Below are 13,778 nucleotides of genomic sequence, written 5' to 3'. Positions count from 1 at the left end.
GCAAACACCTATGCTAGCATGAATGTTACACACCTACACAGGTTCCTGATGCTAACATGCTACATGGACCCCATGGCAAACACCTATGCTAGCATGAATGTTACACACCTACACAGGTTCCTGATGCTAACATGCTACATGGACCCATGGCAAACACCTATGCTAGCATGAATGTTACACACCTACACAGGTTTCTGATGCTAACATGCTACATGGACCCCATGGCAAACACCTATGCTAGCATGAATGTTACACACCTACACAGGTTCCTGATGCTAACATGCTACATGGACCCATGGCAAACACCTATGCTAGCATGAATGTTACACACCTACACAGGTTCCTGATGCTAACATGCTACATGGACCCCATGGCAAACACCTATGCTAGCATGAATGTTACACACCTACACAGGTTCCTGATGCTAACATGCTACATGGACCCCATGGCAAACACCTATGCTAGCATGAATGTTACACACCTACACAGGTTCCTGATGCTAACATGCTACATGGACCCCATGGCAAACACCTATGCTAGCATGAATGTTACACACCTACACAGGTTCCTGATGCTAACATGCTACATGGACCCCATGGCAAACACCTATGCTAGCATGAATGTTACACACCTACACAGGTTCCTGATGCTAACATGCTACATGGACCCCATGGCAAACACCTATGCTAGCATGAATGTTACACACCTACACAGGCTTCTGATGCTAACATGCTACATGGACCCCATGGCAAACACCTATGCTAGCATGAATGTTACACACCTACACAGGTTCCTGATGCTAACATGCTACATGGACCCCATGGCAAACACCTATGCTAGCATGAATGTTACACACCTACACAGGTTTCTGATGCTAACATGCTACATGGACCGCATGGCAAACACCTACACTAGCATGAATGTTACACACCTACACAGGTTCCTGATGCTAACATGCTACATGGACCCCATGGCAAACACCTATGCTAGCATGAATGTTACACACCTACACAGGTTCCTGATGCTAACATGCTACATGGACCCCATGGCAAACACCTATGCTAGCATGAATGTTACACACCTACACAGGTTTCTGATGCTAACATGCTACATGGACCGCATGGCAAACACCTACACTAGCATGAATGTTACACACTACACAGGTATCTTATGCTAACATGCTACATGGACCCCATGGCAAACACCTATGCTAGCATGAATGTTACACACCTACACAGGTTCCTGATGCTAACATGCTACATGGACCGCATGGCAAACACCTACACTAGCATGAATGTTACACACTACACAGGTATCTTATGATAACATGCTACATGGACCACATGGCAAACACCTATGCTAGCATGAATGTTACACACCTACACAGGTTCCTTATGCTAACATGCTACATAACACCTTTGTATAAAAAGCTCTAAGTAAATATGTAGCTTGGCACACTGTAGACTGCATGCTTTTGAAGCTGTCATCATGCTGTAGAACTTTGGTCCTTTTGGGTCCTTTTGAACCCAAAAGGCAAACATGAACACAGACCCACGCTAGTCGTGGACATAAACACACAGCAGCAGGAGTGAAGAAGAAGAAAAAGGAGAAGCTGAATAGAAATTGGATTAGTGCTTCTACACGTACTTTCCATTTGCTTTTCATCTGCTTGGACGCCATCTTGGCCAATCGACAGCCACCCCACCCACCTCCACTGCCACACATAGATTCCAGTCCTGTGGGACACACTGACATGTGATGCTTCACTCTTAATACGGTTGATCATGGCCACAGTTTGACCCTGGAACAGACTATTTCCATCACTAAGGCAACAGAAGGGCATGCATGCGTGACTCAAGGCAGCCAGAGTGTGTGTGTGTGTGTGTGTGTGTGTGTGTGTGTGTGCGTGTGTGTTCCAGCCAATGAGGGAATAGCGACCCGGCAGTAGTGAAAGGTGAAGCGCTAGCATCATCAGCTAATCAAGAGTGTGCTAGCATGAAAGAAGAGTCCTGACTAGCAGGTATGACATCCTCCCACACGCCCCAGCCCCAAGCTGACACTGATTCACCTCACGGCCAACGTGCACGCTCTTCCTCATTCCACAACTTCAAACACGCCTTTGCTGAGCTGCTATTTGGGGAACAAAGAACCAACCTCGTTTCTCCTCCAAGTCCTGGAGGAACTGCCTGTACGCCGCCGCCGAGCTCATGCCTCCCCCTCGCGGCCCTCACGCCCCCACGGCCGGGGGACAGGCGCTTAGGAAGCTCCGGGACACGACGGGGGGTGAGGAGCGGCAAGGCGAGCGAGGAAGAAGGTGGACGCTGAAGATCCACATTGTCAAAGAAAAGGCAGATAATCCATCATCACGTCTCGCTTTTCTTCTTCCGACTTCCACGCGTCTCACACTGCTGTGGCTAGTGTGGGGCTAGTGTGGGGCTAGTGTGGGGCTAGTGTGTGTGTGTCTAGTGTGTGTGTCTAGTGTGTGTGAGTTAGCAGCTCTAAGCCGGATAGAGGACCTGGACTTTGACCAGGAGGATGATGTCACACAAACAAGTCTTTCTCGAGGCTAGCATAGGCTAGCATAATCATAATGCGTGTGTGTGTGTGTGTGTGTGTGTGTGTGTGCGTGTGCATGTCGGCATGTCAGTGGGCAGATGAACACAGCAGCTTGTGTCATCGTGGCAACACAAAGGGGTGTCCCTGACGTGTCCAACAATAATGGCCAAGTGGAGGTCAATCATTGACTAGCAGCCTTCCCGGCCAGTGGCCACTACATTAGGTACAGCCATCTATCAAACAAGGTGATATCGTGATGGAACTCTAGTGTCCTTCATATTGGAGGTAGAATATTAGCGTTGGAGCTATGTAGAGCTGGGCTAGCATTTAACCTAACCTAGCAGAGAGGTTAGCACACAATGCTAGTACATCGCCTAGAGCCAAACTTCATGTCGGAAATACACAAATACAAAAACCAATACAATATAAACACCCCGCCTCTCGCCCCAAGTCAGCTGGGATAGGCTCCAGCATACCCGCCACCCGCTGAGGAGAAGAGGCATAGGAGATGGATGGATGGATATCAGAATCAAATAGGAAGAACAAAAAACATGGCTTCCATTAGCATAGCTGTCTATGCTAGGAGACAATATGCTAACATCTACTGATGCTAACCGTCTGTATTCTTGCTAGCATCGCTGTCTATGCTAGGAGACAATATGCTAACATCTACTGATGCTAACCGTCTGTATTCTTGCTAGCATCGCTGTCTATGCTAGGAGACAATATGCTAACATCTACTGATGCTAACCGTCTGTATTCTTGCTAGCATCGCTGTCTATGCTAGGAGACAATATGCTAACATCTACTGATGCTAATCGTCTGTATTCTTACTAGCATAGTTGTCTATGCTAGGAGACAATATGCTAACATCTACTGACGCTAACCATCTGTATTCTTGCTAGCATCGCTGTCTATGCTAAGAGACAATATGCTAACGTCTACCGATGCTAACCGTCTGTATTCCGTACGTTTATCTGGCTGGGAAGGCTTCCAGTGAATTATCGACCGCCTCTCATCAATTATTTTCGGACTGAGGTCGGTCCCCGCATGGACACGTCAATGACGTCCTTCGTGTCGCCAAGTGTCACAGCTAACAAGCAGGGGACACTAACACACACACACGGGGGGAGGGGCTTAGATAAAGATAAGATAAATCCCATGGTCCCATGTCATGTGTCCCATGATGATCTATGACGGGGTCAACAACGCCGCCTGGCTCCTAGACGTAGGGTTAGACGTAGCACAGCCTGCCATGACTAGGTCCTCCACCAGATGGCGCCCCTCATGCAGGCTGGGTCTAAGGAGCCCCAGTAAGGATCCATCTGGCCAAGGAGCCCCCTATGGCATGTTTAGCATGGAAGGCAGACCAGACCAGACCAGACCAGACCAGACGACATTCCAACTTTACTTTGAAGGAAAGAACAAGGTGAAGATCTATGACAATATACGGCTATCTACTCATTTCATTTCTAAGTGCTAGTGGCCCCGCCTCCGCTCACCCAGACAAAGAGACTCACTCCGTTCATGCCGTTGTTCTATGGCCGTAAGGGGCTTCCTGCCTGACAGGCATGCACATGGCAACATGTCGGGGTCTCTTGGGGTCCTTAGCAGGAATTAGCATTAGCTAATCAGCTGGCCCAGTCTGACGCGTGACAAATCCTGGCTGCTATTTTCACTTTGACAGGATGGGAACGCTGCTCCCTAACATGCCGAGAGGTTTTGGGAAGTCCCCCCTCTCACCTCCATGACGGCAGCCTGCGAGAGGAAGGAGGCAGCTGCCATGAGCGTGTAGGAGGAAGCTAACAGGCGCGGGCCACACCCTGGCCCAGGCTGCTGGACGGGACGGGGGGGGGCACTTTAGGTGGGGCCAGTATGCCTGGAAGCACAACCATTCGGGGCAAGGCTTGGCGAGACGGACAGGTGGGCAACAAGGACGCCAACATCATCCCAGGAATACTTTCCCTGAAGGGTGGGGCGCCATGTGACCACGCCTGCTTCAACACTCACAGGACCACAGTCCACACAGGACCACAGGACCACAGTCCCCACAGGACCAGAGTCCACACAGGACTACAGGACCACAGTCCACACAGGACCGCTAGGACCAGAGTCCCACCGACACTCCTCCCTCCGTCACTGTCTCAGTTCAGGAATGTTCTGTCCCCACACACATGGAGACACAGTAGCCAGCCAAGGTGGTTCCCCCCGGTTCTTCCCACCCCACACGTGTGCAGCATTCCCCAGCTTGTTCCCAGTCCAGCCACAGCAGGAGGGAATGAAGGTGCTGACACTTTTATTCCTTAGGAAGTCACCAGCACTTCACCTTCCATGTGTAGCCAGCAACGCACACCATTATATGCCCCCCATAATTGCACCCCATAATTCAATATTCTCTTTTTCCTTTCCTAACACCCCCCCCCCCCCAGTGCACTTTACACCTTCAAGACCCCCCCCCCCCCCACCCTCCCCAGACAAGCCTGCAGGAATGCTGCAGTGTGATTATGTACAGATTTAAAAAGTACAGGAGCATCAGATCAGACTGGGATGGAGGGAAGGACCGGGATTAGCGGAAAAAGGGGAGGGGGGGGGCTTGGACAGAAGGGAGACCTGCTAGTATGTGGCCAGCAACCCCCCACCCTGACCCCACCCCCGGAATGCTGCCATGTCTGCATCTTCAGCTAAGTGAAGATGGCATATTCCTCCCTACTCTCAACGTGAAGGGTAGCTGTGGGGCCCCCGACAGGTGGGGGCTGACACCCCAGACAGGTGGGGGCGGCCACACACACAATGCATAAAAAATGAAAATAAATAATCCAAGGGGGGAGGTGATTAGTTAGCGAGGGGGGGGGGGGTTGGGGGGGCATTGTTAGTGGATCAGCACTAAAGGGTGTGTTATCCAGAGAGAACGCCGTGCCAGGGCCAGTGGTCAGGTGAGCATCATAGGGAGGTCACATGGTACCCAGATGGTACCCAGAGAAGCTACCAAATTGGGCTCCCAACTATTCATTCTTATAGAACTGGTTGATAACGATCACTTCTATTCCTGGTAGGTCAGCTGGGAAAGCTGGTAATTCCACAGTATTCCATTCCTTAGTCAAGCTATGGAATTTGGCTTTATTGGCCAATCAATCCAATGTGTGAGATTCAACCTGCCGGACAAATCAGGTCAATTTGCCCAAAGTATTGGGATGGGATCGGCATGGCTGCCCGGTACCGGCCCGAGTCCGGCTCCGTACGGGATTGGCAGCTACGTCACAACAAAACAGGGCACGGCGTGAAAAGGAGGCCACCCTGCCAAAGGAAGAGTAGGCCAATGGAGCACACACACACCCATTGGCAGGTGGGACACATGGATGACCCGATAGTGGGCGGGGTCGGCCCATCCCCAATGATGACATCACATCCTGGATGTCCATGGCAGACAAAGATGTGGATCATTCTCCATCAGTAAGATAACTGGACTTGAACTGGAACACACACACACACACGCACGCACACGGACACACACACATGCACACACACGCACGCACACGGACACACACACATGCACACACACACACGCACACACACACACACACACACGCACAGGCTACAGGCTGGTAATTATAGTGCATCTCAATTAGGAGTAAAGCCTGTTAAGAGAAGGAGCAGGAGATGGAGGAGATTAACAAGGAGCTGGCTAGTAAGGATGGAGGCGAGCAGGGAAAGACCAGCGAGGGGAGGAAGGAACGCAGCCAAGTGGAAAAGGACAAGGTGGGGGGGTAGGGGTGGGGGGGGGGGGGGGGTGCCACTAAAGGATGCTGATTCTTCATCATATTTCATGAGTAGCTTGCACATAATGTATGGCTATGGCATCAGCCCTATAGCAACATTCACCTGGCCACGCCGCCTTACGACCCCTGAATGCAACGTGGGAAGGCTGGGACGTACACGGAGAAGAAAAACAATACAGTCCAAATAGTCCTGACCTGGACTAACCTGTCCTAGCCTGGCCTGGCCTGGCCTGGCACAGATCAGGAAGTGTTTTGCATCATCCATTTTTATGCTAAATGACATGGAATCATTTCAAAAAAGATTTTTCACTTTTTCAATGCTTTTTCATCCTTCAGTAAAACCACCATCAACAATCCTGTCAGCCATCACATCACCTCCTTGCTGATGGGGGGGTCGAGATGCGTCTGCAGCGAGGCATGAGCGGCGCCGAGGGAAGGGCAAACAGAAAACTAGGCCACGTGGAAAAATCCCAGCGCCTCCCGCATCTCATCTGCCATCCTTCCCTCCCGTGGCCTTCCTTTGGCCGCCATCTTTCATCAGCAAGAAACCAGGAAGTACTTACCCCCCCACCCCCCTTCCCCTCCCTCAGCAAAAATATGAAGAGTCGGTGGCCTTGCATTCCAGGAATATGTAATCTTGCACTGGCAGCAAACAACAACATGTCTTCTGACATGTCAACATGATTCTATCAGCACTGGGGGGCTGGGGGGGGGGGGGGGGGGTGCAGAGAGACAGACAGGAGAGACATGTCCAGCACATATGGTTGGAAAAAAATCCACCATTAATGCTTCCTTTTCTTGGCGGCCACTATGCTCAGCTTGGACCGCGTGTCAATAATACTTAGGTCTGGGGACTGAGATGGCCATCCACAACGTTGTTCCTCTGCATGAAGGCCTTGGTAGGAACGGGGGCGTGTTTACGGTCATGTCTTGCTGGGGGTACCCAGCCCCGCCCAGCCCTACCCAGCCCCGCCCCAACTTCAACTCTGACACTCAATCAGCTGATACCAACTGGAATCCTTGGCAAAGTCAACTTGAAGCTTTCCAGTACCTGCGCTGGCCCCCCAGCCCCCCAGCATGATGGAACCACCACCAAATGCTACTGTGGGCAGCAAGGTTGTCTTGGAATGCCCCCCTCCCCCATGTCCAGATAACTCCATTTGACTTTCATCAGTCTTCATGTTCTCCAGCATGAAGCGGGCTTGTCCAAACGTGTGTTAGATACCCCAAGCCACTCAGTTGGTGACTCTCAGGTCATGTGACGCTGACGCTTAAATACCCTTTCTCATGATTGGCTTCACTTGGGTGTGCAGGTCAAGGGTCAATGAGCTTACCAAAGACATTTGGTCTTTTAGTCTGAAAGGTATTCTTTTCCTGCCAGACTTCCTTGGCTTCCCTGCCGGCTGACGCATGACGCAGCGGCTTCCATGCATGGACCCACGCCCTGCACCCCCTGCACCCCCTCCCTTTGAAGACAACTACACACCGAGAACTCACCTGCACTTTTACCATGAGCCAAGAGAAGGGGGGGGGGGGGTTCTACTGCTTTTCCACTGAGTCAGTATCTGCTCGCCTCGTCCTACACTCACGTCCTACCCGCTGCCTTTCCACAATCCTCCCGGCCGCCATGACTCTACACATCCTGTCATTGTTGGGCTTGGCAACACGCACACAAACACCCCCCCCCTCCCCTCCCCTCCCCCCTCCTGTCAATGATTTAAGACGTATCGCATGTCCCTCCTACTGTTTCGGTCAAGTGACTCCACAAGAAGGAGCGACGCCAAGTTCACTATTCTTCCTGACAACTGCCATCACACACACGCGCACACACACATGCACACACATACACACACACACACACACACACACACATGCACACCAACCCAGAGGAGTTTGGTTTCATTAGCACAATCAATAATTAAAAGGCCCCAACTGCTTTTCATCAGCATCCTCACACGTGACCCGAGCCTACTGGCTGTCAGCACCACACACACGCACACACACACACACACACACACACACACACACACACACACACACACAATGTGAGAGGAAGCATCCATTTTTAACCACCACTGCAGCACAGCAGAAAGCGGGAAAGACCAAAGTCCCGAAAGCTGAATTGTCATCCCCAAATGAGGCCCAACATTTCTCCTGGCCTTCACAGCAGGAGCTCTGATGTTTACAGCCCAAACAAGGACAGCGTCAGGCCTGCTGGCCATCAAACCGCTTCCTCCGGCCTGCCCAAGGGTACACACGTCACGGCACAAGGGAAGCCAAAGCAGCAGAACAAGAAACACCCTAAACCTTGCATGGCGGCCTGTCCCATCTACTCCATCTACTCCATCTACTCCATCTACTCCATCTACTCCATCTACTCCATCTACTCCATCTACTCCATCTACTCCATGTCACATGACACACATCACGCTACAGTCCACATTTCACAGTCCAAAAACTCCCAAAGATCCTCTCATAGCAGAGGGCATCTGCTCTTTCTATAGGAGAATTCTATATGACAGAAGACATCTGATGGTTTTCAGGACCTACTACAAAAGGACCACACAAAGATCCTGAATATGACAGGAGGACTGGACTGGACCTACGACAAAAGGACCACTCAAAGATCCTGTATATGACAGGAGGACTGGACTGGACCTACCACCGTACAAAAGGACCACTCAAAGATCCTGAATATGACAGGAGGACTGGACTGGACCTACCACCGTACAAAAGGACCACTCAAAGATCCTGTATATGACAGGAGGACTGGACTGGACCTACTACAAAAGGACCATTCAAAGATCCTGTATATGACAGGAGGACTGGACCTACCACCGTACAAAAGGACCACTCAAAGATCCTGTATATGACAGGAGGACTGGACCTACCACCGTACAAAAGGACCACTCAAAGATCCTGTATATGACAGGAGGACTGGACTGGACCTACCACCGTACAAAAGGACCACTCAAAGATCCTGTATATGACAGGAGGACTGGACTGGACCTACCACAAAAGGACCATTCAAAGATCCTGTATATGACAGGAGGACTGGACCTACCACCGTACAAAAGGACCACTCAAAGATCCTGTATATGACAGGAGGACTGGACTGGACCTACCACCGTACAAAAGGACCCCTCAAAGATCCTTAGTCACAAGTTGTGAAGTGAACCCGTGACGGGCTATGGTCTTATTCAGGGCGGGATTTGGCCCGCAGGGCACAAGTTGAATAACACTACTCTATGGACACTACATTAGGTACACATGTAAAGAGCCGTATGAAAATAGGAAATATGAATATCATTGTTATGTTGCCTTGCTTGGAGCAGGTGTACCCAATAAAGTGGCTGTACTTTACCTTTATATCTTTCCAGTACATCCTCGTAGGCCTGTGCGAACTGCTTCTCCTGGGAATGGTTGGCGGGCAGCAGCCCGGGTACGAATCCAGCCATGGCGCTTGGGACGACCGCAGCGGCCCGGCTGTCTTTCTCCCTCCCCGGCGTCCGATTCACGGCCGGTAGCTCGTGGTAAATTGTCAAGACGGGAGCTCAAAAGCAAAAGAGTCGCCTTCGGGGTGACAATGGACGACGGGGGTTACATAAATGTTATCCGGCCATCGCCCGCCGACACACGGTCGCATAGCTCGGCGTCCCCGTCCCCGTTTCCGTCTCCGTCTCCGTCTCCTTCAGAGGAGTCCCTCCTTAAATATGCCACCATCCACCGGCGACAGCTGTTTGACGGGCGGGGGGACGGCGCTCAGCACGGCGCCCCAGATGAGACCCCGCCAAGTAGGGAACAAGAGTGTCCGTTTCCGTCCCGCCCCGAGCGGGGGTTCAGGCCAAATTGTATCCGGACTCGCGCTTCCTCTTCCCGGCCGCGTACGTCAGCGTGGATCCAAAGAGAAGTTCCCGGTGCTTCCCAGCCGCAATGGCCGCTTCTAAGCCGACCTCCGTCTGAATGGGTATCTTTCTTTGCCGCTCTGTCCCTCCTCCTCCAGCCTCCGGTGGCTGTCTTCCATCCCTCTCGGTCGGCCACGTCAGGAATCTACGCCGCCGCAGGAATCTCAAAGCCGGTGGCCAAACGCTTGCTAGCCCGCTAAACTAGCCGGCGTGCTAACAAGGAGCCCAGATAAACTGGAGCCGGAGCACCCCCTGTTGGCGGACACTGGCATTACATCGTAATGTGCTGACGCCGGCTGGCCAGATAAGAGTACATACTGCCATCTATCGGCTAACTGCTGGAACCGATCAACCACAGAGACTGCACTGTATACAGTAGTACACAGTGCATACTGTGTACTACTGTATACACGGTGCATACTGTGTACTGTCTAGTACGCGGTGGATACTGCGTACTGTAGTATGCGGTGTATACTGTGCAGCACCGGCTGTCAAATAGGGGATATGGTAGAATTGAAACAAAGGTGGTGGATATTTGATATGAATGTTCTTAACTTTTACAACATCTTTGTTGTCATTGAGAGACAATGTCAATCAAATGATTGTAAATAAAGTTAATAGATGTATTAGCATTTAAGAAGGTTTATTGAAGTAGCAAGTAGAACACTTGGAAGTCTTCCATGAAGGGAACGGTGACGCTGTTGGCTGATTTTATTTCCAAATGTTAAATGTTGAGTACAGACGAGCGCTGCTTTGTGGGGTGATATAAATCAGACATGGGGGGGGGGGCTTGGCTGGGACCGTGTATAATGGATGCTCTGGACCGCTCTATTTGACCTCTGCATCCGGCATGTCGATATGGGAGTCTGCCCCGTCCTCCTGATTGAAAGCCACCAGTGGATAATCTGTGCATCATCAGGTGGGGGTCAAAACCCATAAAACAGCCTGCAGGCAACCGCAGGGATTATGTTATTAATCCCATAGGGATAAACGTACACATTACCTTCAACATAAGGAGGATTGTCCTCGCTATGCACTACGATCTGCTGCTAGCCACACAAAAACACTCCTTAACTGCTCAACTCTCATTCCAACTATCCAGCATGAACATGAAGTAAACACAACACGGGGGGCTAAATACCTCCCTCTAGTGGTACAAATGGAAATGACAGTCAAATTGAAGCCTGCTCCAAAAGCTTACCATCCAACTAATCAGCATTCTATTGGCCTATGGAGGCTTCCATTCCTTCCCAAATATATCCACTAGTGTCTTTGTCTCACGCTTGTGTTAATGCACACTATTGGTTTGTGTGTGTGTGTGTGTGTGTGTGTGTGTGTGGATACACACACGGCCAGCTGCACAATGACGGTGCCAAAAAGGACATAGAGTCCTCCGCTCCTCATCAGCATGCTCACAGCTGCACAATAAAACTTTTCCAGTGGATCCAGACATGTCATGTGACTTCTTTTCCAGGATGCAGGATTGCAGGATTTAGGATTCCTTTCAACAAGTCCCAGGAATCATTCCTTCCTTTGGACGTTCATCACTCCTTTTATCAAGCAAAGATAGCCGTGCCCTCTTTTAGCCCGCTGTCACCCTCTGCCATTGCTGTTCTTCATCCTGCATCACCATGGTAACGGGAGCTGTGTGGAAGGTCGCCATGTCACCATGGCAACAAGGGGACTTGAGCAGAGAGGCTGCCTGTGGAGAAACGTTGCAGGCAGGATGAAGGACGGCTAAATGTCAGGGGAGGGACGGGGGACGGCTGAACGTCGGGGAAGGGCCGGAGGACGGAGGACGGCTAAACGTCGCGGGAGGGCCGGAGGACGGCTAAACGTCGGGGGAGGGACGGAGGACGGAGGACGGCTAAACGTCGGGGGAGGGCCGGAGGACGGAGGACGGCTGAACGTCGGGGCAGCCCTTCTTGCGGTGTCATCGCTAGCTCATGTATTCCTCGTCCACATTCCAGCCTTTGTCCTCACAGGGATTGGGGTCAGTCCAAACACGTCCAAGCGCTCCGTGATACCTCTCAAGTAGGAGGGGGGTCACAATAGCCTTCATGCCCGAGCGAGCGCGGGTCATGCCCGGCGGGGACAAGCCTGCACGGTCCCTCTTTGTCATGCTAGCAGGTTGTGGACGGGATGCGTGCTTTAGCGTAGCAACACAACATGTCCCAACGCCGACCGACGTGTGGCCACTCCCCCCCACATTCATACCAATGGAGCATTAGGAGGGGCCAATGAAGCTAACATGTTTTTGGAAGGGGGGGGGTACCCGGAGAAAGGACGCCACGCACGGGGAGAACATGCAAACTCCACACAGAGATGGCCGAGGGGGGGATTCCAACCCAGGTCTTCCCATCTCCTGACTGTGTGGCCTGCACGCTAACCACTCATCCACCGTGTGGCCCCATTGGAAGCTGTTCTTCTCATTTGTAGGCTTTGGGGGAGTCGAGGCAGCCACCCGCCTTGAAAGTAGAATATACAGTACACACTACTGCCCAGTGGGCTACACATACCCCCGGGGTACACCGATTGGCATGGGGGGGCCTGAATAAAGATACACATTCTTCTATTGTCTTGCTAACCAAGATGATAGCATGCTAGCCCTGCTGGTTAGCATCCCTTACATTCTTCTATTGTCTTGCTAACCAAGATGATAGCATGCTAACCAAGATGATAGCATGCCAACCCTGCTGGTTAGCATCCCTTACATTCTTCTATTGTCTTGCTAACCAAGATGATAGCATGCTAACCCTGCTGGTTAGCATCCCTTACATTCTTCTATTGTCTTGCTAACCAAGATGATAGCATGCTAACCCTGCTGGTTAGCATCCCTTACATTCTTCTATTGTCTTGCTAACCAAGATGATAGCATGCTAACCCTGCTGGTTAGCATCCCTTACATTCTTCTATTGTCTTGCTAACCAAGATGATAGCATGCTAACCCTGCTGGTTAGCATCCCTTACATTCTTCTATTGTCTTGCTAACCAAGATGATAGCATGCTAACCCTGCTGGTTAGCATCCCTTACATTCTTCTATTGTCTTGCTAACCAAGATGATAGCATGCTAACCCTGCTGGTTAGCATCCCTTACATTCTTCTATTGTCTTGCTAACCAAGATGATAGCATGCTAACCCTGCTGGTTAGCATCCCTTACATTCTTCTATTGTCTTGCTAACCAAGATGATAGCATGCTAACCCTGCTGGTTAGCATCCCTTACATTCTTCTATTGTCTTGCTAACCAAGATGATAGCATGCTAACCCTGCTGGTTAGCATCCCTTACATTCTTCTATTGTCTTGCTAACCAAGATGATAGCATGCTAACCCTGCTGGTTAGCATCCCTTACATTCTTCTATTGTCTTGCTAACCAAGATGATAGCATGCTAACCCTGCTGGTTAGCATCCCTTACACATTCCCACTCCCTGTACTTTTATTCCTTCTCTTGTCTTGTTTAGAAGACGTTCTTTTAAACCTGTTTTGCGGCTCCAGGCTGTTTTTCTTCAGAGGCCAAGGGGGTCAAATGGCTCTTTCC

At 50.9% G+C, this 13,778-nt stretch overlaps 1 protein-coding gene across 6 annotated transcripts in view; it reads right to left on the bottom strand.

Moving 5' to 3' along the window:
• Positions 1–13,778, bottom strand: part of macf1a (microtubule actin crosslinking factor 1a) — a 99,533-nt gene that overhangs the window by 79,837 nt on the left and 5,918 nt on the right. Inside the window, exon 1 of one of the 6 annotated variants that reach the window (XM_078791808.1) lies at positions 9,697–10,453. The exons of 4 other annotated variants lie outside the window; for them this stretch is intronic. In XM_078791808.1, coding sequence (XP_078647934.1) covers positions 9,697–9,790 — 94 coding nt within the window. In that variant the 5' untranslated portion in view covers positions 9,791–10,453. Of the gene's footprint in view, positions 1–2,154; positions 2,578–9,696; positions 10,454–13,778 lie in introns of those variants that run through there. One more of the 6 variants, XM_078791810.1, reaches the window with a different exon arrangement.

The sequence above is a fragment of the Doryrhamphus excisus genome, linkage group LG7 (genome assembly GCF_037039965.1).
Source record: "Doryrhamphus excisus strain RoL-2023G ecotype Guam linkage group LG7, RoL_Dexc_Guam_v1.1, whole genome shotgun sequence".
Taxonomy (NCBI): domain Eukaryota; kingdom Metazoa; phylum Chordata; class Actinopteri; order Syngnathiformes; family Syngnathidae; genus Doryrhamphus; species Doryrhamphus excisus.
This window is presented reverse-complemented; position numbering and strand designations above follow the sequence as displayed.